Genomic DNA, 26,554 nt, shown 5'->3' with positions numbered 1-26,554 from the left:
GCCACTGCATAAAAAACGGGACTTCTTGGTGCGTGAAAATGCGGCCGAGCTCAATTCAGGACATGTCATGCAGGGAGAGAGAGAGAGACCTTGTGCCGTGCTTTGGAGAGCGCCTTTATTTACCGTATTTTTCGCCCTATAGGACGTACTTTTTCCCCTCCAAAAATGAAGGGGAAATGTGTGTGCGTCCTATGGGGCAAATGCAGGCTTTCGCTGAAGCCTGGAGAGCGAGGGGGGTCGGTGCGCACCGACCCCTCTCGCTCTCCAGGTTTCAGGAAGCTATCCGCTAGCCGTGGGAGACCCAGCTCTCCCAGGGCTAGCGGAGAGCTTGCCTGCACCCAGAAGCTTGGGGAGCGCTGAACTCCACACGCCCCAAGCTTCGGGATTAGCGCAGCGCTCCGCTAGCCGTAGGAGAGCTGTGCGGCTCTCCCAGGGCTAGCGGAGAGCTTGCTGGCACCCAGAAGCTTGGGGCGCGCTGAGCTCCACACACCCCAAGCTTCGGGATTAGCGCAAAAAGAACAAGACATTGACATTGTCAGTAGAAAAAAACAGTTAAAAATGGCTGTTGAAAACGTTGAAAAACAGTAATAGCTGAAATCAACAGTAAGCTAAAAAGCAGATGCAAACGCAGTTCAAGATTCTATGTATCTGAGTAGCCTTTGCCTAAATCAAAATGCTTCCAGCAGGTGTCAAAAAGGGCACATTGAAGCTGCCTGATCTCAACAGGCAGGGAGTTTCGAAGTGTCCATGCTGCAATGCTAAAATGCTCAGTGGCTTACAAACGTGGAACCAGCATTGCACGGTGGCTGTAAAAGTGTCTCTTGCGTTTCGTAATTTCCAGTGCTTTTTTTCTGGAGGGGACGCAGGGGTACGCATACCTCTAAACATTTTGTGAATCTAAGTTTGGCCTCATTGCAGGGCGGTATTTCAATATGAGTAGGAAAATGAGAGTACCCCTAAACATTTTTTTAGAAAAAAAGAACTGGTAATTTCCTTAGAGACCCCGAGTAGACCGGGGGAACCTTTGGCCTTCCAGGTGTTGCTGTAGCACAACTCCCAGCCAGTGTTTCTCAGCCACCTAATGCTTTCGGGCGGGGGCGGGGGAAGGAACGTCTTCCAATTCTACCAGAAATTTAATAATAAAGGAGACAGGTGCACCTGACTAAAGGGGGCGTTCCATAACCGGGGAGCCACCACCGAAAAGGTACTGCCACTGGTCAGCGTCCAACCCCTATTGAAACAGCACCAAGACACAGTGTCCAATAGCAAAAAAATAACAGAGGAGCTTTACAGTTTCACCTTGGTCCTAGAAACCGCCTGCCCCACCGATGTTGCTCACAGTCCCTCTCCTGCAACAGGTTCTTATAGGGCTTCCAAGAGCAGGGGGGCACAGTATGGGGCTGGAGATCTCCTTCATTTCATAACACGTAGAGTTGTGGCAGGGAAAAAGTCTTGGAGTGAGAGAGGGGAAAGGCAATACATTTCACAAGGGCTGTGTTAAATTCCCCCACAGAGGCCCACATGGTCCACTTCTGTGGCTGGCCAGTTGCATAAAACCAGGATCTTTTTTCTGCCATTGCAGCCCAGCAGTTGGTATTCAGCGGCATATTGCTCCTGGATGGAGAGGTTCTACTTAGGCATCATTTCAGAGCCTCATTTTCCATATTGCTGATCTCAGCAAGCAAAAAAAAAAAAAAAAAAAAGGTGAAAAGTCAGTTGACTGTCCGTGCTTCCCTTTGTGTGCCTCGTTTGGTTACAAGAGGAATAATTGGCTCAGCTCTCTGCCTGGTTGACCTGCTGTTTCGAAATCATTCTTCTCCCATCGTTGCGGGATTCAGCAATGTTGAAATATTTGCTGAGAAGAGGGAAATCTTTGGATTGCCTTGAATATCTTTTCGGAATCCCAGGAGACTTTCTCAGCAAGGAATCTCCCCTTTAAGCCAAAGATAACAAGCTTTCTATTAAAAAAATCCCTTGGTAGATGGAGGGAGGATCATTGTAGACAAGAAACCTGAGCTGTGGGTCTCGAATTGCTTCATCTTATCTCTGCTTTGTTTTATTTTGATTTATTTCCTACTCGGATTTTGTTACTTTATGTATTCATTTGTTTCATTTGTGTCCCACCTTTTCCTCCCTTTCACCTCTAAGGAGCTCAAGGTGGCAGACATGGTTCTCCCATTCCTCCTCTAATCCCCACAACAGCCCCTGTGAGGTAGGTCAGGCTGAGAGAGGCAGAGACTGGCCCCCAAGGTCACCCAGCAAGCTTCATGGCTGAGCGGGGGATTCGAACCCTGGTCTCTCCCAGCTCCTAGCCTGCCACTCTAACCACGGCATCATATTGGCTCGTGACAGTACCGTCAACATATTTCGACCCAGGACCCTCCTTTTAACCTCAGCCCAGGACATGGGACCCATTTCTGTTTTCTTTTTCTTTTTAACTCTATATGTCCAGATGCAAAGGAGGCTCTTATATCATTAATATGTAGAAAATATGATTTTAGGAAGGGCAGCTTGTCATTTCGGGATGGACTGAAGTGGGATGGGCAGGGAGGGGCACCCGTGCACCCCTGATCTCCGCGCTGCGGCATTAATGCTGCTTCCCAGGAGGGGGAGAGGGAGGGTCAAGGTCGCAGGGTGACTGCCGTTATCCTGGTGCACCAACAAAACCAGTCCGAGGCTTCTTCCGGTGCCTACTGAAATCATACACTGCACCCTTTTTCCTTGCTGCCTGCAAGGGACAGCTTCAGAACAGATCTTGTGCTGACCTACATTGCAATTTAAATAGATAGAAGGAAAGATCAATAGATTAATAGAGGTTGATGCCCACTTCTGCGACAGGTGAACACTCTCCTGGCCCATAGTTCATTTCTTTCATTAAAATGTATATACAGTGGTGCCTCGCAAGACGAAATTAATTCGTTCCGCAAGTTTTTTCTTCTTGCGAGTTTTTCGTCTTGCGATGCACGGTTTCCCATAGGAATGCATTGAAAATCAATTAATGCGTTCCAAGGGAAACCGCCTTCAGACCAGGTCCGGGGACAGTCTCTCCCCCGACCTCTTCTGAAGGCTGGGGGGGGGGGGGGAACAAGGGCTTCTGAAGGCTGGGGGGGGGGCTGGGGGGGAACAAGGGCTTCGCTGCCGACCCCCAGCATTTTAAAATCTCACCGGGACACGGGGAGATTTTAAAATGCTGGGGGTCGGCAGCGAACGCTTCGCTGATCCCGGGACGGCAGGCAGATCTGCACCGCCATCCAGAGCGGGGCGGGACTTAGCGCCCCGCTCGGGATGGCGGCACAGATCTGCCTGCAGTCCCGGGACGGCAGACAGCTCTGCGCTGGCATCCAGAGCGGGGCAGGACTTAGCGCCCCGCTCGGGATGGCGGCACAGATCTGCCTGCAGTCCCGGGATGGCAGACAGCTCTGCGCTGGCATCCAGAGCGGGGCGGGACTTAGCGCCCCGCTCGGGATGGCGGCACAGATCTGCCTGCAGTCCCGGGACGGCAGACAGCTCTGCGCTGGCATCCAGAGCGGGGCGGGACTTAGCGCCCCGCTTGGGATGGCGGCGCAGATGTGCCTGCAGTCCCGGGACTGCAGGCAGCTTTGCGCGGCCATCTGGAGCGGGGCGGGCTTCGCCCCCGTCTCCCGATGGCCGCGCAGAGCTGCGCTGATCCCGGGACGGCAGGCAGATCTGCACCGCCATCCAGAGCGGGGCGGGACTTAGCGCCCCGCTCGGGATGGCGGCACAGATCTGCCTGCAGTCCCGGGACGGCAGACAGCTCTGCGCTGGCATCCAGAGCGGGGCAGGACTTAGCGCCCCGCTCGGGATGGCGGCACAGATCTGCCTGCAGTCCCGGGATGGCAGACAGCTCTGCGCTGGCATCCAGAGCGGGGCGGGACTTAGCGCCCCGCTCGGGATGGCGGCACAGATCTGCCTGCAGTCCCGGGACGGCAGACAGCTCTGCGCTGGCATCCAGAGCGGGGCGGGACTTAGCGCCCCGCTTGGGATGGCGGCGCAGATGTGCCTGCAGTCCCGGGACTGCAGGCAGCTTTGCGCGGCCATCTGGAGCGGGGCGGGCTTCGCCCCCGTCTCCCGATGGCCGCGCAGAGCTGCGCTGATCCCGGGACGGCAGACAGCTCTGCGCCGCCATCCCGAGCGGGGCCGGACTTAGCACCCCGCTCGGGATGGTGGCGCAGATCTGCCTGCAGTCCCGCGACTGCAGGCAGCTTTGCGCAGCCATCTGGAGCGGGGCGGGCTTCGCCCCCGTCTCCCGATGGCCGCGCAGAGCTGCGCTGATTCCGGGACGGCAGACAGCTCTGCGCCGCCATCCCGAGCGGGGCGGGACTTAGCACCCCGCTCGGGATGGTGGCGCAGATCTGCCTGCAGTCCCGCGACTGCAGGCAGCTTTGCGCGGCCATCTGGAGCGGGGCGGGCTTCGCCCCCGTCTCCCGATGGCCGCGCAGAGCTGCGCTGATCCCGGGACGGCAGACAGCTCTGCGCCGCCATCCCGAGCGGGGCCGGACTTAGCACCCCGCTCGGGATGGTGGCGCAGATCTGCCTGCCGTCCCGCGACTGCAGGCAGCTTTGCGCGGCCATCTGGAGCGGGGCGGGCTTCGCCCCCGTCTCCCGATGGCCGCGCAGAGCTGCGCTGATCCCGGGACGGCAGACAGCTCTGCGCCGCCATCCCGAGCGGGGCGGGACTTCTCTGCTGTCCCGGGGAGATTTTAAAATGCTGGGGGTCGGCAGCGAACGCTTCGCTCCCGCCCGCCAGCATTTTAAGATCGCCCGGGGCAGCGGAGAAGTCTCCGCTGTCCCGGGAAGGCAGGCGGGGGGGAGCAAAGACTTTTGCCCCCCGCCGGCCTTCAGAAGAGGTCCAGGACCTCTTCTGAAGGCCGGCGGGGGGCAAAAGTCTTTGCTCCCGACCGCCAGCAATTTAAAACAGGTCCCCGGAGATTTCCCTATGGGCTTTCGTCTTGCGAAGCAAGCCCATAGGGAAATTCGTCTTGCGAAGCGCCTCCGAAACAGAAAACCCTTTCGTCTTGCGGGTTTTCCGTCTTGCGAGGCATTCGTCTTGCGGAGTACCACTGTACCGCTTTATCGCAAAAAACCCCAAGCAAACCCTCAAAGCGGTTTACAAAGAATAAAAGAGTGACATTTTCAGCGAAAACAACTATTCAAAGCAGTCAAAAGACAAAATCAGCAATAAATTAAAAACAGATTAAAACATACACCGACGTCCTACATGTCTGGGTAGGCCTGTCTAAACAAAAACGTTTTTAGCAGGTGCTGCAAAGAGTACAGTGAAGGCGCTTACCTGATGTCAAGAGGCAGGGAGTTCCAGAGGGTTTAAGTGCTGCTGTGCTAAAACTATCCAACTGCCGGGCTTGCCTGTAGCATTTTGGCTTGCCCTCCAATGAAAATGGAATACAATCCTCGCCCACGATGTTTTCCTGTGCGAGTCCCGTTGAAATGGGACTTTGAGTGGGCCTTGGGCAACAGCGCTTTCCAGAGGAGATAGTGCCCTGTGAGCTATAGAACCGCCAACCCAATTTTCACACTTTGTTTGAGGAAGACGCGACCTGGGAACGTTGACACTCTCAAATTCACAGAGGACCTCTTCTTTTGTGTGTTTGTTTCTCATTTTGCCGGTTTAGCCTCAAGCCCAGGGCAGAAGACCTATCTGCATTTGAGACCTTCCAAGTAGGTTATTCCAAGATTTCTTTGCGTGCGGTGATGGGATGGCCAGCTGTCTCTTACTAACCCCTGCATGAGCTTGCTTGTGGGAAATCCACTGCCTTCCACCACACCCGGCAGGGCTGTTGGAGCTTGTCACCCCACGGCACAGTCCTTGTGAGGGTGAGATCTGGCAAACGGGTCAGGAGCTTTATGGTACCCCTCCTCCCGGAGGGTGCGATGCTGGAGGGGACCTCTCCTTTTTTGCCGCATCCCCCCACTTTTGGTGCAATTCCACCAGTCCAGCCTTTGCCAGCCTGGGGCCCTCCAGATCTTTCGGACCGCAACTCCCATCAGCCCCTAGTCAGCACGGGTATATGGTGCTAAAGGAGCATGGTCACACTGGCAGGGGCTGATGGGAGCTGTAGTCCAAAGCATCTGGAGGGCAGCAGGTTGGCAAAGGCTTATCCTGCCACCTGCGCTTCTTCACTTAGCCCAACAGATCAATAATACTCCATTAGGAAATTTATTCACTTAGCGTATATCCGAAACGCAGCTGTGCATCTTTCTCCCACCATCACACAGGTAACAGCAGATGTTAACGGTTGCTAGTTCATTTCTGGGACCAGTTAGAGGTGCTCACATTTAAATCCCTAAACAACTTAGTCCCCAAGTTTGAAAAGGCTGCCTCTTTCCCTACAGACCCTCTTGGGTATTAAGATTGCCAGAGAGGGCCCTCTTGGTAGTTCCTCTGTCCCCAGAAGTTCAGTGGGTGGGTGAATCAGGAGAGGGCCTTCTCTGTGGTGGCTCCTAAGCTGTGGAATTCCCTTTGCCACAGAAGCAAACCTGGCACTTTCATTATGTGTAGGCTAGAAACGCCCCTCTTTACCCTGACCTTTGATGCTTGAGATGTATATTTTTAAGACCCACCCTGTACCCATGGCTGTTAACATGCTTTAAACTGTTTTTCATATTGTATTTCTAAATTGCTTTAACCTGTCCCGGGACATTATGGTGGAGGGTAGCAGTAATGAGAAAACGTAGAATTACAGAGTCGGAAGGGGCCACAAGGCTCGTCTAGTCCAGGCGCCTGCAGTGCAGGAATCCCAACGTGAGGCTCGAACCCATGACCCAGAGTTGAAGAGTCTCATTCTCTACCAACTGAACTATCAAATAAATCACAGCAACAATATGGAAGGGTTGGCTTCCTGCAGAAGCCTCTGCGTTCAGAAGCTTGACCTTTCCCAATTCTCCGCCTCCTCTTCAAAAAGCCACGGCAAAGGAGCACTTACACAAAAACAGGAGTGATGCCTCCTCATTTTAGGCTGCATGCGTGACGGGGAAGGGAGGGGAAGATACCTCTCCCTCTGTCCCACGAAAAGAATCGCCACCCCGCAGGGAAAGTCCAAAGTTGAATCGGCTCTGTTCCTCATCTCCTGCCCCCGCCCCTCATTAATCACCCCCTTCCCTTGGCAGCCGATTCATTCCCCCTCCTCCTTTTTTAACTTCTGAAAAATAAATCTTTCTGAAACCTTTTTTTGAAGCTGCCGCTTTTGCTCTCTCCCGTTCGAGTTGAGCACTTCAAAAGCTGCTCCCTGGTCTTTGGAAGCCTTCGCTCGAGCATCCTCATTGGCTGGTGCTCTGGCACCTCTTCTTCGTGCCCCCCGCGGTTTGCTCCGCAGAACCGTTCAGATCTCGGCGAAGGGCAGGAATGCCACCCAGGCTGTTCCTGCGGGACGTTCCTTAATTGGAACGGCTTGTCATCGTTGGCACCTTTCAAGATGGGCCGTGGGGGAATTGTGTGTGTGTGTGTGGGGGGGAGCGGGCTTTCAGAGTCTGCTAACTGGCCACACTAGCATTACATAAGGACATCTGAAGCGCCTGCCAGCGGCCCGTCTCGCCTGGATCCTGTTCTTACAGTGCCTGTTAGAAACCTGCAAGCAGGATCTGAGCACAAGAGCAGTGCCCCTGCCCTGTGGTTACTGCCAGCTGGTAGAATCATAAGAGCTGGAAGGGATCCCCAAGGCTCATCTAGTCCAACCCCTTGCAACGCAGGAATCTTTTGTCCATCATGGGACTTGACTCCATGACTCTTGAGATTAAGAGTGTCATTCTCTACGGACTGAGTGGTTGCTCCCTCCAACGGTGGAGGCATAGCAATTGTGAGCATAGCGATTGTGGCTAATAGTCGCCAATAGCCTTTTCCTCCATGCCTCACCCTCTTTTATGGTAAGGGACGCAGGTGACACTGTGGGTTAAACCACAGAGCCTAGGACTTGCTGATCAGAAGGTCAGCGGTTCGAATCCCCACAACGGGGTGAGCTCCCATTGCTTGGTCCCAGCTCCTGCCAACCTAGCAGTTCGAAAGCCCGTCAAAGTGCAAGTAGATAAATAGGTACTGGTCCGGCGGGAAGGTAAACGGCGTTTCCGTGTGCTGCTCTGGTTCGTGAGAAGCAGCTTAGTCATGCTGGCCACATGATCCAGAAGCTGTACGCCGGCTTCCTTGGCCAATAAAGCAAGATGAGCGCCGCAACCCCAGAGTCGGCCACGACTGGACCTAATGGTCAGGGGTCCCTTTACCTTTACCTCATCACTGCCTCCTGCGGGAGCAGGTTCCCCAGATTAACTATGTGCTGCGTGAAGAAGTCCTTGCTTTTCTCTGTCCCGGATCTTCCAACCTCCAGCTTCTTTGGATACCCACCAGTCCTCAAGTTACAAGACGGGGATAAAAACTTCCCCCTGTCCACTTCCTAAATTGAATCTTGAAAGGGAAGAGCAGAAAGAACGATAATATTGTTCCCCCGATGCCATCTCTTCCCTGGAGCTCTTATTTTTGGTGGCTTCAAGTCCTGGTAGGTCCAAAGATGGCTTTGCAGCTAGTCTGTTTGCTGAAAAGCAGCTTTCTGGTCCTGTAGCTAAGTATATACCTAGGGCAACACGGCGGGGAGGTTTCATGCTGGTTTTGTGCCCCAAGGAAGCAAAGGATGAATGGTTGCCATGATGACACCTGGTTTAACTGGCCTGTCGCTCCATTGCATCTTGTCTTTGGCACATGCAAAATCTTAGATGAGCATTTGGGGGGGGGGATTTTCTTTCATGCTCTTCAAACATAAAAGTTACTGAGGCCAACATGAGGCTACTTCGGCAATCTAGAACTCCTGGCTAGCATGTCCTCAGTGGGGCAAATGGTGGCGTCAAACCCTTTGGAGCCTGCGTTGACTTTGGCTAAACCTCTGCCTTCTGTTAGATCTCGGGTAGTCTTTTTCTCACTGCCTGACTTCCTAAACTAACGCACTCTCCTTGAGTACCTCCCCACTCTGCTTTGCTCTGTCACTTTGCCTGCGAAACTCACTTTCCCCTCAAGGCCCAGGCTGCAGAGTTTGATTTCCCAACAGTGCCAGACCAAGCCACTTTCGGAATGGCGCTCAAAAAGGGGTGAGACATGCAGCCGCACCTTTGTGTGAGCGGCTGTCGCAGCTGATCCATTTCGCACAGCTGTACTATTGCATGTCACATGGAACTTAGTAATATGAAGCGCTGTCATGCCGAAGATGGAGCAAGCTTGTTTTCTGCTGCTCCAGAGGTAGGACCTGAACCAACGGATCCAAATGACAAATGAATTTCCAACTAAACAGTGGGAGGAACTTTCTGATGGTAAGAACTATTCAACAGTGGAACAGACTACCTTGGAAGGTATTGGACTCTCATTGCTGGAGGTTTTTTAAGCAGAGGTCGGATAGCTATTTGTCATGGAATCTTCAGCTGTGATTCCTGCATTTCAGGGGGTTGGACTAGATGATCCTTGGGTCCCTTCCAACTCTATGATTCTATGAAATGGCTCTCTCAGATCAAGTATCTGCTTGTGAAACTGCTTGATGAGTCTTCTCCCTCAAAGATTTGTGGATTCTTTGGGGGTGTTTCTCCAGTTTTCATCTGGTTGTGATCCTTCATTGGAGGTTTTTAAACAGAGGTTGGATGGCTATTTGCCATGTAATCTTCAACTGTTAATCCTAGTTTGCAGAGGGTTGAACTAGATGACTCTTTGCAGCCTTCTGGTTTTGTGGGAATCGTTTATATTTCGGGAGCTATTTCTTTATCTTCGTGCTGCTGACTGAAGGAACCAGCAGTCCCTTTTCCAAAGAGTACCTCTGATCTCTGAATCTTACCGCTGAGAGATTGGGCAAGTAATCTGTGAATTGTGAGGACCACCAGAGGCATCGCTTGCTTCCGTGTAGAGTTGTAATATTTATGGATTTAGGGCTCTCCTTTTAAAAAATGCATGTTAGCACTTTCTGACTTCTGCAAAAATTCCCAAAGGAAATGCCATTCATTTCGGGTGCTCCTGTGAATTAGTCATGGGTGAGGCTGGGTGCACTTGGTGCTGAAAGCCTCCGAATTCTGTAACCTGTGCAATTATTCTGCACTTCCGCCAATTTCTCTGTGTTATGGAGCTACAGAACACTGGGAAGCTTCAGCTCACAACTCCCAGAAATCTTATTCCACAACCTTTTCTGGCTTCCACAGTTTCACCAGGCATTGCCTCTGCTCTCTCAAACAAATCCTCAGAAGTAGAAATTTGCTTTGTAAAATCAAGAATCCCAGAAGCTGAATTTTGTACAACTTGCTGCATCCTAGGCTTTTCCCCTTCACTTGTGTTGAATCATGGCATTCCCTCTTCCTGATGGCAGAATTGTGACCTGAAACTTGTCCTGATTTTGACACAACCTACATTGTGGTCACAGCTCACACTTCCACTTCCCCATCGGTGAGCTGGGAGTAATAGGTCCATTCGAGCCATTTTCTATTATTCGATATTTACTGTTTCCCAGTCCCAATAGCCTGGATTTCCACTTCTTGTTTTGCTGAAAATTACTGCATGTTGCTGCAGCATTTTAAATTTCATTCTGATTTGTAGCTTTCTTACACAATCTCTATGTTGCCTGTGATTGAGCAGCATTAGCCAAGGACCCGATATTTCAGATTCTGTATGTGTTCTCAGAGGGAGAGTTTGCAAAGCTGGAAGCTCTCCTTTGTGGAGAGATGCGAGTCTGTTATCTTGGTCATTAGGATTTTCTGGCTTTCTCCTTGATGCTTGAATCTTTATAGGAACAGTATGGACTTTACCTCTTGACTAGAATTAAGCACTACGCTTTGTATGTTCTCTGTTCATTGAGACAGCAAACAAACCTCCTCTCGTGCTAATCTTGCTAGGAAAAACAAATCCAGAAAACGAGCCAAGAACTTGATCTTATACTTTTCAATCTTCTGAGTAAACGTTTGAGTAGTACAGTCGTAACTTGGGAGTCGAACGGAATCCGTTTCGGAGGTCCGTTCGACTTCTATAGCATTTGAAAAGCAAAGCGTGGCTTCAGATTGGCTGCAGGAAGCTCCTGCAGCCAATCAGAAGCTGCAGAAGCCCCGTTAGATGTTCAGCTTCCAAAAGAACGTTCAAAAACCGAAACAGTCACTTCCAGGTTTCAATCATTTGGGAGCCAAAACATTCAATAACTAGGCTGTTTGAAAACCAAGGTACAACTGTACAGGGCCTTCAAGTTTTGGGACACGTTATAGAGTTGCATAGGAACATAGGAAGCTGCCTTTTCTGGAATCAGACCATTCATTCATCTAGCTCAGTATTGTCCACACGGACTGGCAGCAGCTCGTTAGGATTTCAGGTAGGGAATCTCTCCCAGCCCTACCTGGAGCTGCTGGGGATTGAACCTGGGTTGTTCATGCAAGGCAGATGCTCTTCCACTGAGCTACTACGGCCCTTTCTCGGAGGAGAAATAGACAGATCCCTGCCTCGTGCCATGGACAACTTAAAATTTTATACAGCATTTGGGAAGACAGCAGACAGACAGCAGCAGAGGACGAATATAAGGAAATTCATTTCCACATACTTAGATTTCCTTCCACTGGGAGGCTGCAGACCGAAGGTGCTAAACCAAAGCTTTATTGGCAGAGGTGGGTACGGAAAGATAATTTAAATGGGACGCAAGAGCTGGTCCTGAGAGGGGGTTAGGGAATTTGTTTATTAAAAATCTCTCCTTTCTGCTGTAAAACAGCCCTCGAGGCAGCAAGGAGCCCTCAGAATAACACTCAGGGGGTTCCAGATAGAAGCAGTGTGACAATGCTTAATGTTTGGCTCCTGGGTTTGATTGGTGCTTTGTTTCAAGGACCTCTGGATCTGCAGTTAGACAATACTGCAAATTCTGTGTCCTTTTAAAATGTTTTTGTGGGAGGGATTTTTATGGTTTGCTTTTGTTTTTATTATACATTTTGTGTTCTCATTTTGTATTTTTGTGTTGTGAGCCACCCTGTGATCTTTGGATGAAGGGTGGTATGTTGTTGTTGTTTACTCGTTTAATCGTGTCCGACTCTTCGTGACCCCATGGACCAGAGCATGCCAGGCACTCCTGTCTTCCACTGCCTCCCGCAGTTTGGTCAAACTCATGCTGGTAGCTTCGAGAACACTGTCCAACCATCTCGTCCTCTGTCGTCCCCTTATCCTTGTGCCCTCCATCTTTCCCAACATCAGGGTCTTTTCCAGGGAGTCTTCTTTTCCCATGAGGTGGCCAAAGTATTGGAGCCTCAGCTTCAGGATCTGTCCTTCCAGTGAGCACTCAGGGCTGATTTCCTTCAGAATGGAGAGGTTAGATCTTCTTGCAGTCCATGGGACTCTCAAGAGTCTCCTCCAGCACCATAATTCAAAAGCATCAATTCTTCGGCAATCAGTCTTCTTTATGGTCCAGCTCTCACTTCCATACATCACTAAAGGGTGGCATACAAATGTAATAAATAACAACAACAATGAGGAAGGAAGGACACGGTGCTGCCCTACACCGAGTCAAACCATTGGCCCATCTAGACCAGTATGGTCAACAATGACTGGTAGCAGCTCTTTGGAGTTTCAGGCTGCCCTACCTTGGGGTTAAATCTGGGACCTTCTGCATTCCAGGCAGCTGCTCTGCCACTAAACAGCTGTTCCCCCTTGGACTTGTTGTTGGATTTAGATCCATGCAGCATGGTCGGATGCTCCACCTCGATCTATGGCCTCTCCTTCGCTTTCATCTGGAGGACCCTGCATTTCAGGGGGTTCGACTAGATGACCCTTGGGGTCCCTTCCAACTCTACAATTCTGTGATTCTATGTCCAAGTTCCGAATCTTACATTTGGGTAGAGGCCCCTCTGTGATGAAGCCCCAGCATGGGAACAAAGGTCATGTTTGCGACCTCCCGAGTTTCCCTCTCCACCTTGGATGGAGCCTGCAGAATTTTTCATGTTTAATTATGTGGTTAACATGCTAATCCCCTTTTTATGAGCTCTGGGGGCGCAGCACAGACATCTCTTCAGGAAGCTGATTTCCTCTGCACGTGTGCGCTGGCTTCGCTAATTCCAGCTGGCTGAACTTCAGGGGGGCTGGCTGCTGCTTCAGACTTCAGAAGAATGTAGGAGACGGGGTTTGTTTTCGTTCTTGAGGGTCCCTCATTCTCTCTGTGCCTCGGACTTCAAGGGTTTCCTCTTAGGCCAGGCTGATGAATCTGTGACGAACGCTCAACAGGAGCAGGCAGGATTTTGGAGCAGCTTCAAACTTGTTTTTCTTCCCCCCCCCCCCCAAGAGAAAAGGCATGCGTTTTGCCTGCAAAACAGGAAAGAGGGGAACCAGAGCGATCCAGCTCTCCTTTCTGGGAAAGAGTAGGCAGTTGGCATGCCTTCATAAGAACATTAGAAGAGCCTGCTGGATCAGGCCAATGGCCCATAAAGTCCAGCATCCTGTTCTCACAGTGGTCACCAGATATCTTTTCTGGGAAGCCCACAATCAGGACCCAAGCACATGAACACTGTCCCCTCCTGTGGTCTCCAAGAACTGGTGTTCAGAAGCATTCCTGCCGCTGAGCATGTGTCAGGCTTCGGGGAATCAGCTTCCTCCCCCGTGGCAGTAAATAAGAAGATCAAATGAAAGGAACGTCTTACGAGTTAGGTTCTTTAATAATCATAGTGAGAGACAAAAGAACACGTCTACCTAGAAATGACAGTGCTCCCAATTAAGGGTCACCCCCCGTCCCTATTAATCTACGTCACTCCTATGTTTTATAATCTGAGCTTGTACCCTCTGCGTTTTCTGTTCTAACACTTTCTGAGCTCTCCATGTCTTTGAAGAGGGGGTGGTGGTGAATGCTGTCCAGAGACTGTGAATCTGTTAACCCCCTCTCTTCCAGTGTTTCTTCTTCTAGCTGTTCCCCATCCAGTCTTTCCCAGCTTCTGCCTTCTGAACTATACCCATCTGCAAACCTCTGTTCCAAATCTATACTGTCCTCCTGCTCCTGGGAAGATTCAGGATTAGGATCAGGGGGAGGGGGTGGCTTCCACCATTATTCTTGAGTGCAGTCCTCCTCAACACAGTCCCTGATGAGCAGAGCCATCACGGCTAGTACACTGACTCTCTTATTCATGAATTTGTCCAGTCCTATTGCTAAGCAGGTGGCGCTGTGGTCTAAACCACTGAGCTTAGGGCTTGCCGATCAGAAGGTCGGCGGTTCGAATCCCCGTGACGGGGTGAGCTCCCGTTGCTCGGTCCCAGCTCCTGCCAACCTAGCAGTTCGAAAGCACCTCAAAGTGCAAGTAGATAAATAGGTACCGCTCCGGCGGGAAGGTAAACGGTGTTTCCATGCGCTGCTCTGGTTTCGCCAGAAGTGGCTTAGTCATGCTGGCCACATGACCCAGAAAAACTGTCTTCGAACAAACGTCGGCTCCCTTGGCCAGTAAAGCGAGATGAGCGCCACAACTCCAGAGTTGTTTGCGACTGGACTTAACTGTCAGGGGTCTTTTACCTTTACCTTTTAGTGTTAAGCCACCCAATCTCATGGCCATCGCTGCTTCCTGCAGGAACGAGTTCTATAGCTTAGCTATGCATTTCATGAAGAAGTTATTTCTTTTGTCTGTCCTGAATCTCCCAACCTTCAGCTTCATTAGATATCCAAGAGTTCAGGGAGAAAAACCTTTCTCCATCCACTTTGCCCATGCCTTCCCACACCAAGGCTCACTCCAACCACCAGTCCTCTTAAGTAGCTAGCTATTCTCCTCCATAAACTCAGCCTTTCAGAAAGGTTCTGTTGGTACATTGTCATTACTGTGGTAGAGCGCTGGATTTAATGGGCAGCCCAGATCCTTATCCTCCCCACTCCCCCTACATGTGCCTGTCCCCCTGTCAATAGTCTAGCGTCACAGTGCCTACAATCCCCCTTTCAGCCCTGCCCCATTGAATTAAGCAGGGCTTTCTTTTTAATAAATGTGTATAGAATATTACTCTTTCAGATGCAGAAAAAAAGCTGTGTTTCTGTTTCAAAGGGTATATTATAAACTGAAAGGAAATGGATTCATGAAAGCTAATTTTCTGTGGAGTGGCTACGACACCTCCAGCTTGCTCCAGCCTATGTTTACTCAGGAGCAAGTCCCACTCATTTCTCAGACTAAACGTGCATAGAACTGCAGCCTTTCTCTGTGCTATGCTTATATTCTGCGTTCCTATAATGCAATGAAAGAGTAGCAATAAATATTATCGTTTATTGCCACCCTTCCATTACATTATCAGGAAATTTTCTGAGTTTTATGAGTGTGTTCTGCCTTTGCATCATGATGCTGAGCTCTAGATAATGTTTCTAAGCTTAGGTAATAAAGCCTTGCTTTCTTTACTGCTGGTGTCCCCAGTGTGACTGGTAGGGCGGAAGGCAGGGAGACCAACAGTAGAGGGAGCCAGAGCTAATGACAGGCAGAGCCAACTAAGACCGGGTGTAGCATCATAGAATCATAGAGTTGGAACGTCACCAGCTTAAAACATAACTGGGTCATTTTTCTTCTCAGCCCAGATCGGAGCTGTTTTGGGGTCAAACTCATCAAAAGGCAGCATTTCCCAAGAAATGACAGGATAGATATGGAGTGTGGCTAACGTTGTGTGTACACCAGTTCTCAAACCAGTGGCGAGAGCGCACTAGATGCAGAGTAAGCAGGAGCGCGTACAGAGTCTAATTCAGCTTTTGCTGTCCTCCTCCTTCCTGCTGCACTGAGACTAAGGAGGAGGAAGCTGCTAGAAAGTAAGCAGGCAGGCAGGTGGGGGCTGGTGGACAGCAGACTGAGATTTGGGGCACAGTGCCCCATTCCCCCATTTGCAGGGTGGGAGAGGGAGGCCTGAGAAGTTTAGGGGTGTTAAAAGGAGATTGCTTAGATGCCAGGGTGACCTTGTCTCTGCAAAACGCAGCCTCTGTGCCGTTTGCCAGTGACAGGTAAATGAGATGCTGTAAACTTTTTATGCTGCTGAAATACAAGGCAAGGTTGGCAGCATAGTTGGTTTTTTTAAAAAAAGGGATGAGATATTGTTTGCATTCTTTTTAAGGGCCTGAAACAAAACGTTGCATGCAAATCTGTGCCATGAGACCCTGGTTTCTAGAGAAAAGCTGTTTTGAGAGGGGGGATTTGGAGTAGTAAGTAGCGTGTGTGTTAACCCTTTGGCTACATGCTGTTTCAAATCAATCCCTTAAGAACACAAGAAGAGCTCTGCTGGATCAGGCCAATGGCACATCCAATCTAGAATCCTGTTCTTACACTGGCCAACCCGATACTCCAATGGGAAGTTCCCAAGCGGGACCTGATCACAACAGCACTCTCCTCTTTTGAAGTTTCCAGCGACTGGCATTCGGAAGCCTTGCTGCCTCCAACTGTGAAGGCAGAGCATAGCCATCATGGCTCGTAGACAGCAATAGCTTTCTCCTCCATGAATTTGCCCGGTCCTCTTTTGAAGCCAGTTCCGCAGTTTAATGAGTGAGTTCCACAGTTCAGTGATTTGGACTGAAGAAATGGCTTCTTTTATCTGCCTTTCCAAAGGGGCTTTTCTGTCTCACACACATCTCTAGGTAGATCTGGAGACTCCGCTTCCTTAATTCTTCCTCTGGAGTCACAGGAAGCCCCATCTGAGATTCTCAAGTGGAAACAGACTCCTAACTCGGAGTAGTCCCATTTCCGTAAACCCCACGCCGTGGCTGTTTCTCCTCCTCCTCCCACTTGCTCCCCCCTCCAGTTTTATTGGGGAAACGGCCTAAATGGATTTGGTGGTCTCATTTCAATTCTGTGCAATTTTTGCCAAGCCAGCAAAAGGGGGGGGGGGCTGCAGTTATTGGGTTAGCTAGTGCAAAATGAGCTTGACTGCAACGGAGTTATTGGTTCCTCCAAATCAAATAAAAGCCCCGGGTCTCCTGGGGGGATACAGCAGCCTCCAGGCAGAAGGAGCAAAGAAGATTCCCCCCCTTTTTTTTTCTTCTTCTCCTTTCTCCTTCTGGCTATTTGATTGCCTTCCTCTTCTCTCCCTCTCCCCTTCATATATATATTTTCTTTGATTCGCCCAGTTAGCGCATTGTAGAGCCTATTCTCCTTCCTCTCTCCCCTCCCTCCCTGCAGGAAGAGGGACAGATCGCACAATGGCGCCTTGTAAAATCAATTTTCTCCCTGTGACAAAAATGTAATTTGCTCTTAATCACCCAGGTTTGGCTTGCACGAAATCTTGCTGCGTGCGATGGCACACACATGCTTGCTCCCCCCCCCCCCCGCCTTGCATCTGCGTCGAAGAAAACAGCCCACACATTCAGAGACACCTGTAGTAGCAGAGGAGGAGGAAAAGCTTGGGTCTGATCTTGTCTCCTTGAGAAGGGGGATGCTCAGAGAGAAGCAGCAGAGGCTGGGGTTGGTTGGGGGGCATGCATCTACTTCTCGTAACCGCCAGGCTGTTTTGGATAAAGAACGGCAAGCATGGGAAACAGGCGGCCTTTGCAGAGCCAGCCCTTCTCCCTGCAGGCTTCGGCGTAGGAGGCTCTGTGCCACCGAGGTGTGCAAGTCGTTGCCACTGATTAGCCCGACGCAGGGAAGAGTGAAATTGGTAGTTTCCAGAATAACAGGGCAAGATGTTTTGCTGCAGGATTGCCCTCTGCATTTAAAAACCGGGGGAGAGGAGGGGACCTCAAACCCAGGGACTGAATACGCCACCCCCCTGAGCCTCTTTATCTGACCCTCAAGGCTGTCCCCAGCAGCCCCCTGCTTGGCACCCTCCGGGAGCCTCTCTGCCCAGCTTGAAGTCTGCTTGCACCTCCTGCATGGCTAGATGAGAGAAGAGAATGTGTAAAAACTGGCCTGCCGTCGGAGGTGGTTGAAGGGCAGCATGACCGGTGGGGTCGCAATGGGTGCCGTGCTGCAGGGAGAGCCACAACAATGCTGTAGCCCCTGGAACATGAGAGGTGGGGTAGGGCGTGCCAAATTTTAGCATTGCTGCTGAAATTTGAGAGCCTGGAGTCTGCTGCTGCCGCTGCTCAAAGGCAAAGCTGGAATCTCTGCTCGCTTTTGCTCCTGGCCCTGCCCACCAACAGCATGCGGCCCCTGGAAGGTTGCCCAGGAGGAAAATGTGGCCCTCTGCCTGAAAAAAGTTTTCGCGCCCCTGATTTAAAACTGTTTTAAATGCTGATTTAAAACAGAAACCCAACCAGGGTCAACTAGGTTGTTCCCTCTTCCTATTTTATATTTCATTATTGCATTTGTAGCTCACCTTTTCCTGTCCGAGGAGCTCAAGGGGGCATGCCTTGTTCTCTTCCTCTGCACAACAACCCTGTGAGGCAGGTTAGGCTGAGAGGCAGTGACTGGCCCAAGGTCACTCAGCGTGCTGCATGGCCGAGTGGGGATTTGAACCCTGATCTCTCCCAGGGGCTAGTCCGACGCTCTAACCACTATACCACCATCAGCTCTTGGTTCTCACATCCCGCTGATGTAGCCGTTCTGGTCCCCCTGCAGGGTCTTGACACCCTACGTCCCCCAACACGATTTTGCGGACACCAGGTGAGGCTCCTGTGAGCTTGGAACGCCTTTCCGCTGGGCTGGACATGTCAGCCTTTGTCATGGCCGCCCACTCTCCATCCAAGCACCATCAGTGAGCAGCCGTCCCCAGAGCAGCCGTCCCTGCAAGCAAGGTGGCTGTCAGAAAAGCAACAGGCAGGCTTGACAGGTGATGAGACGCCAGGCAGAGACCGAGCAGATTCACCTGAGCAACTGATGTCAGGAGAGCAGGAGGGGAGGGGACAGGCTGGGAAGAGTGTGCCCCTGCCAGGGACACACACCAGCATTTCATCTCTCCCCCCCCCTCCCCGCTTTCTGGCGGAGCTGCTGTTTTCGACAGTGCACCGTTCCCCGCAGGATCAGAGGCAGAAAGCGTCCGTCCGCTCAGCCAAGAGCAAACTTAATTCCTCCGGCGGCGGGCAGGGATGCACACAGCTAGCTTTAATTGGATGTGAGGAGGCAGCCGTGGAGGAGAGATGTGGGCCAGACCTTCAGCGTCTGGCGGGGAACTCCCCAATTTGCGAGATTCTGCCTAACGGTGCCGGGTGTCCTCCCACACTCCTTGGCTGGCAGAGGCAGCGCAAATAAGACTTGGCGCGGCTCTGTGGGGTCTCCCAGATGGATCTCCTTGGATAAAATCCTGTCCTTCCCACAATTTAGAAATAGACATCTGCACTTGGAGGCAGCAGTGCTTCTGAATACCAGTTGCTAGAAACTGCAGGAGGGAAGAAGGCTCTTGCTCTCGGGTCCCACTTGCTGGCTTCCTGCAATAGCAGTCTGGATGGCCGCTGTGAGCAGAGGATGCTTGACTAGGTAGGCCATTGGCCTGACCTTGCAGACCCATGTACAGTGGAACCTCGGTTGTTGAACGTAATCCGTTCCAGAAGACCGTTTAACTTCCAAAATGCTTGACAACTGAGGCGCAAAGAGCTGTTGGCAATTTCAGTGGTGGAAATTGAGAAACGGGCCTCGGAAATCGAGGCGCATTCAAAAATGGAAGCAATTACTTCCGGGTTTTCGGCATTTGGGTTCCGAAACATTCGGCTTCCGAGACGCTCTAAAACTCTAAAAGGTCCCACTGTATTTATATCTTGACTTGATAGTTCATTCATGTTGCGATTGGGGGGACTAGCCTGTGGCCCTCCAAGTGTTGCTGGATTCCTAATGCTATTATTATAACCATGTTGGTGTGAATAGGGACCACACTTTCTGACTTGCCTTTAAACCTGAGTGTGGCCTGTAATGGTGTTCTGGTAGGTAAAGGAGCCGGGATTTCATAGGTTTTGTTTCAGGAATGCAGCCTGCATTTGGCGGCAGCTTGTATTTGAACAGATACAACACGTTTTTAAAAGAATTTGTTCTCTGCCAGCCGCAGTTTCCCATATCGTTCCCACACTGAGGTAAACCTTTCTTCTTCTGCATGTCATGTAGTAGGGTGAAGTTCTTGCAAGGCTTTAAATACACCTGATTTCACACACCCAGCACCTGTGCTAACTTTCAGATGGTCTTGATTTGTTTACTTGATGCTGGAATTATATTTGTAACCATCCCATCCATTTCAAATCCATTGCGTGCTTCATACAAAGGGCTGTCCCATGGAAGGTGGAGCAAGCTTGTTATCTGCTGCTCCAGAGGGCAGGATCCGAACCAATGGATTCAAATGGCAATAAAGGAGATTCTGACTAAACTTTCTGATGGCAAGAGCTGTTTGACAGCAGAACAGGCTCCCTCAGAAGGTGGTGGGCTCCATTTCATTGGAGGTGCTTCAAAAAAGGATGGCTGGCCGTTTCTTAGTGATTTTTAGCTGTTTTTCCTGCTTTGCAGGGGGTTGGACTAGAATGACTCTACGCTTCTATGATTCTGTAATTCCATGACCTCCATCCACTTACAGGCTGCCACCAAACCGAGGGGAGGTTCTGCTCTGTCCTCTTCCTAGTTAGCACCAGACTCACAGCTGCCAACGTTTCCCTTTTGTTAAGGGAAATTCCCTTATTCCGAATAAGATTCCTCGCAAGAAAAGGGAAAAGTTGACAGCTATGATCAGGCTGGTACCAGAAGTGGCCAGGATTGTCTGCGCTTGTTATCTAAGAAAGTGTGCATAGGCAGAGCAGACACTAGGCAGCCGTTCGCTGACATCGGAGGCAGCCGCTGGATACATTCCAGCAGAGGGCATTAAGCCTCTGCAGTAGTCTCTTCTTCAATCCAGCCCCCCCCCCCGCCCCCAGCAAAAAGTAGTTGCAAAGGAAGCTGCCTAATCTATACCCGGTCATGCCGTTGAGCTTGGTGTTGTTTAGTCCTCCCCGTTGCTTGCCAACAGATCCTTTAAAACCCAAGTTGCCAGAACCCGTGCCGAGCCGCATGATCGGCTGTCAGGCCAAGGAACTGGTGTGCAAAAGGCATTTGAGGCCGGCATGTGTAGGAGTAGCAGCCAGGGAAGCCGGCAAGCGTGAGTTACGGTGCACTCAACGCTTCCTGTAAGAGGCTGTTTCTCAGCAAAACGCCCGACCCTTTGACTGGAGCCGCTCACGGCTTTGTGTCTGCCGGAAATAATGTTCCCAATTAGCTAAGCACCTTTTAGATGCGCCGCACCTCGTTTGATAATCTGGGAGGCATGATGTGTCCTAGGATGCCGATTAAGGAGGTAGTAATCAAATACGGCAATTATCTCATAAGGTCTGCGGTGGGTTCCTTTCACAGTCGCCTTCCTGCAGTATTGCAATAAGATTCACACAAACATGGTCTCTCTTTCCTGTTGAAGGGACTGCTGGCTTTGTCCTCTGCCCTGAAGGGATCTGGAGAAGGGTGTTTACATGAGAGAAGCCAAAGCAGTTTAGCTGTCACCCGCTTCTGCCTGTGCATCTCGGAGCTATAGATCTCTGAAGAGGAAGCCGGGGGGTGTCTTAAGAGAATTCCACGGCGCTCTTGCGAAACGGATTGCCAGAGTCTTCCCGGTGAAGCCGTGACACTTGCCATCAAGATAGCTTGTGCATGTTTCACTTGTGGAAATTTACAACCGCAATGTGTTGCGGCTTGGTAAAAAGCAACTTAAACTACTGGTTTAAATGGGTGATTATTGTTTTTCTAATTATTATTACTAATTGTTAAGGAGAAGGGCCGTGGCTCAATGGCAGGGCTTCTGCTCTGCGTGGAGAAGGACCCAGGTTCAATCCCTGCCATCTCTAGGTAGGACTGGGAGAGAACTATGTCTGAAATCCTAGAGGGCTGCTGCCAGTCAGTGTAGACATTACTGAACTAGATGGTCTGATCATCTGGCATGGTATAAGACAGCTTCCTGTGCTCCTTTGTTTGTTTGCTTGCTTGTTTATTATTTTATTAAAACATTTCTAGGCTGCCCTTCAACCCTCTGTGTATGCAACAGTGATATGCAATATGCATGAGTAAACTTAAACATGTCGCCAAAATGAAACAGAAAAAATGAGACAATTTTAAACCCATATGAACTAACTGAAGTAACCCACTTTAAAAACACCTTGGCAGAAGTGAGTGTAAAGTCAGTGTTAACTATACACCTTTGGGAAGGCCGTTCCAAATGTTTGGGGCTACCAAAGAGAAGGCTCTTTTTGCTGGTGGTGGATAACTAACTGCACTTAGGATAACTAACCTCACTTTAGAGGTTGATATAGGAAGAGGCGATCCTTCAGGTATTTGAGTCCCAAGCCATTTCCCAGAAGCAAACAGGCACCCAGCATAATAGGTGCGGAGTGATATGACTAAATCCTGATGGGGAGGGAGACGATATTACAGATGGGGAACACCTGGTACTGGGGATAATAGCTACATTGATGCACAGGAAACTGAGGCAGTGCTACAGAAACCTGCTAAAGGGCAAGAAACGAGAAGAAGGTAGCAGGGAATGACTCAGTTGTCTCTATACTAATGCACAGAGTATGGGAAACGAGCAAGATAAAGTTGAGCTCTTAGGTTGACAAATACGGTCTAATAGACATTACTGAAACCTGGTGGAATGAGATTCATGACTGGAATGTAGAAATTGGAGGTATAACCTATTCAAAAGGAATAAACCAAACAAGAAGGGGGAAGGAGTAGCATTATATGTAAAGGATTTGTAAACTTGGGAAGAGATTCATAACTTGGGAGTATGGAAGGCAGATTGAGAGTATATGAGTAAAAACTGTAGGAGAGGGAAACAGCTGTGACCTTCCTGCTATAGTCCTCCAAGCGGGATGGAATACTTGAATGCAGATTACCAAATTACTGGAGCAGATTACCAAACATTCAAAAAGGAGAGTTATAGCAGTCATGGGAGACTTCAACTACCCTGGTATCTGTTGGAACTCAAACTCTGCTAAGAATGTAAAGTCCAACAAGCTCCTCCATTGCCTTGCTGACTATTTCATTTCTCAGAAGGCAGAAAGACAAGCTAAAAGTACTGGGAATCTTGGAAGGCGGTGATCATGTCCTCTTGGGTTTCATGCTACAGAGGCAAGGGAAAGCTGGGTGTAGCCAGGCATGCACTCTGCACTTTTTGAAGGCTGATTTCAAAAAGCTTAAGGAACTGCTAGGTGAGTTCTCATGGTCAGAAATGCTTAAAGAGAAGGGAGTCCAAGATGGATGTGAGTTTCTTAAAGGTGAAATACCGAAGGCACAAATGCTGACAATTCCAACAAGAAAGAAAAGCGGGAGGCTTCTAAAGAAACCTATGTGGCTGCGTAAGGAGCTTACAGATGAGCTGAGATTTAATAAAGGCATGTATAAGAAATGGAAGAAAGGGGAAATCGTGAAGGAAGAGGATACACAAGTAGCCAACAGTTGCAGGGAGAAGGTTGGGGAGGGGTAAAGCTCAGAATGAGCCCAGGTTTGCAAGCGAGGTTTTAAACAGTAACAGGTTTATTCTGCTATGTTCGAAACTTTCTGAGCTCTCTATGTCTTTGGGGAAGGGGTGTGTGTGTGAATGCTTTCCAGAGACTGTGAATCTGTTAACTCTTTCTCTTCTAATGTTTCTTCTGCTAGCTGTTCCCCATCCAGTATTTCCCAGCTTCTGCCTTCTGAACTATGCCCCTCTGCAAACCACTGTTCCAAACCTATACTGTCCTCCTGCTCCTGGGAAGATTCAGGAATCAGGGGAAGGGGGTGGCTCCCACAATTCTTCCTCAGTGCAGCCCTCCTCAGCACGGTCCCTGACAGTAAGGCCCCAGGTTCAGGCCCAGACACCTCCAGCTTAAAAAAGAAAAGAAAAAAGATCAGGTTTGCAGGTAATGGGAAAGATCGCTTCTACTAGACCCTTCAGAGCCATTGGCACTCAAAAGTAGACAATTCTGGCCTCAGGTGGACAAATAGCCTGGCCTGCAAAGGGACAGATGCCTGTCTTCCTAAGAGAATATTTGTCATTTGGAGCTCCTGGCATTCCTGTTAAATCCCTCCACCCTCTGTGGAAGCCTCTCTTGTCACACACCCCTCTCCATTATCATACATATTTCTGTGCCCACACAAACCCCGGGATCCATTTGTGGGTGACTCATTTTTCCTTTAGACGGTGAGATGAGCCGAGCAGAGAGAGAGAGAGAGAGAGAGAGAGAGAGAGAGAAATCCAGAGGGGCAAAATACACTTGGAAAGATCAGAGTCCTCTTGAATAGCACTCAACGCTCTGTCGAGGTCACTCTCCACTTGCCATTGTCTCTCCGCTCCTTGTGATTACAGAAAAGCGCAGCGGAGACGAGTACATCTGATGGCTGGCCCAGTGGGGAAGTGAGCGCGGAACATTGCTTGTAGAATCATAGAGTTGTGGAGCTGGAAGGAACCCCTGAGGGTTATCTTGCTCAGCCCCCTGCAATGCAGGAATCGCTGCTAAAGAATCACTGACAGGTGGCCACCCAACCTCTGCTTTAAGCAGCTCCAACGAAGGGAAGTCCACCACCTTCTAAGAAAGTCTCTTATGCTGCTGAACAGCTCTCACAACCAGGGAGCTCTTCCTAATGTTTAGTTGGAATTTCCTTTCTTGTCATTAGAATCTGTTGGTCCAAGCCCTGCTTGCTGGAACTGCAGAATGCTCCATCGTCAATGGGACTGCCCTTCAGATTTTTGAAGATTGCTATCTGTCAGGGACTGGGCAGAGGAGGAATGGTGGAGACCGCCTCCCCTTCTTGACCCTTCCAAGGAGGAGGAAGAAGATGACAGTATAGATTTAGAACAGGGGTTTGAGGGAGGTCGCAGCTCAGAGGCAAATGAGGGGGAAAGTTGGGAAATCATGGGAGAGCCAGAACAACAACACCCAGCTGACACATTGTCATTAGAAAGCATTCCAGACCCTCCCTCTCCCAGAACCCGGCGAGCTTTAAAAGTAGGAGAGCAAAGAGCTCAAAGACAGAGGGCACGTTGCAGCACCCGTAGAGGAGATGATGAGAATGACGAATGAGGAAGTGGGAGAGAGGGAGGGTGGAGATTCACTCGGGACAACACCATTATCCAAGAGGCTGCATTCTATAGCCTCTCTCTTTAAAGATTGAAATAAAAAAGGATGGTAAGAAACTTTCCCTTGTCTTTATACTTTACTGGGCAACCAGCCGGGAACCGCTGACAGCATCCTGACACTATCATATGGCTTGGCTTTTCTCAAACTTACTCAACTTTAATGTGGGGAGGTGGGCTTCTGGGCATAACTCTACTCTTTTCTAATAGGGCCGTCTCCCCCCCTGCGGCACCTGGCTATATGTGGATGAGGGTATATGGATCATTTCTGTAGGGTTTTTATATGTAATAACAAATATATAACATATTAAAGCCCCCCATCCTCATCACAGGTACATTTACACCAACAGATCAATCGCGATCTAGTGGTCGATTGCGGGGTGCACCTGGTCGATCTTTGGACTCCCTGAGAATTGTTATCACCCCAAAAAAAAGCAAAAAAAAAAAAAAAAAAAAAAAGCTCAACAGCTTTGGCTTCCTAAAAAAAGCTCAACAACATTGTCAATGGGTAGATCACCGCCAGTTTTTTAATACTGTGAGTAGATTGCAGTCTCTTGGGAGTTGGATGTGCCTGCACGAATAATTCTTATCAATCCATGCAAATTATTGTTAGATAGATACCGTATTTTTCGCTCTATAAGACGCACCAGACCATAAGACGCACCTAGTTTTTGGAGGAGGAAAACAAGAAAAAAAATATTCTGAATCTCAGAAGCCAGAACAGCAAGAGGGATCACTGCACAGCGAAAGCAGTGATCCCTCTTGCTGTTCTGGCTTCTGGGATAGCTGCGCAACCTGCATTCACTCCATAAGACGCACACACACTTCCCCTTTTTAGGAGGGAAAAAGTGAGTCTTATAGAACAAAAAATATGGTAATTGCATTTCTATTTCACCTTTTTCTCCAAAGAGCTGAAGGCACACATGGTTCTTCCCCCCTCCTCATTTAATCCCCACAACAACCCTGTGAGGTAGATTAGGCAGAGAGAGGCAGTGGCTGGTCCAAGGTCACCCAGTGGACGTCATATGGCCAAGCGGCAATTTGAACTTGGTTCTCCCAGATCCTCATTTAATCCACATAACAACCCTGTGAGGTTGAGAGGCAATGACTGCTGCCAGCAGCTTCAGCAGTTCCATCAGAAATTTCCCACATGCCTTTCCTGCCTCCTCTTTGGGCACTGTAAGGACCAGTTGTATGCACTCTCTTTTTTTGAAGCCTGGCATATGTTAGATTTTGTTCCCATTCATCCATGCACACCTGCTTAAGCTTCACAGCTGCAGCGTTCCTGGGAATCTTGGCTTCCTGTGCAGCATCTGCTTTTCCTGAAATGCTACAAGTTTCTGGTGCACCACTGATCCTTAATATGGCTGCGGGAGGCAGGGAGGGAAGAAGGTGCGTTGTTTTCTATTCTGCGCCGCATTTGTCACGTGCAATGCTGTTTCTATTCTGCCGCAGTTCGTCTTCTGCCCCAAAGCTACAGTATCCATCTTGCTACCGACTCTGGCGAAATTATGTAACCTACGTGATTAATTTCATCAAATCATGTTGTCTTATTCCAGGTCTTCAGTA

The 26,554-nt window shown here is 49.9% G+C and overlaps 1 protein-coding gene across 4 annotated transcripts in view; it reads left to right on the top strand.

The window, feature by feature from the left end:
• The window catches only part of NF2 (NF2, moesin-ezrin-radixin like (MERLIN) tumor suppressor), a 103,348-nt gene that overhangs the window by 75,532 nt on the left and 1,262 nt on the right, over positions 1-26,554 (top strand). For 2 of the 4 annotated variants that reach the window (XM_028711256.2, XM_028711255.2), the window contains exon 16: positions 5,652-5,697. The exons of the other annotated variants lie outside the window; for them this stretch is intronic. In XM_028711256.2, coding sequence (XP_028567089.1) covers positions 5,652-5,687 — 36 coding nt within the window. In that variant the 3' untranslated portion in view covers positions 5,688-5,697. The remainder of the gene's footprint in view (positions 1-5,651; positions 5,698-26,554) is intronic. 4 annotated transcript variants of the gene reach the window in all.

Source organism: Podarcis muralis, chromosome 16, assembly GCF_964188315.1.
Source record: "Podarcis muralis chromosome 16, rPodMur119.hap1.1, whole genome shotgun sequence".
NCBI lineage: Eukaryota > Metazoa > Chordata > Lepidosauria > Squamata > Lacertidae > Podarcis > Podarcis muralis.
The sequence above is the reverse complement of the archived record's forward strand: the minus strand, read 5'-3'. Positions and strand labels throughout refer to the sequence as shown.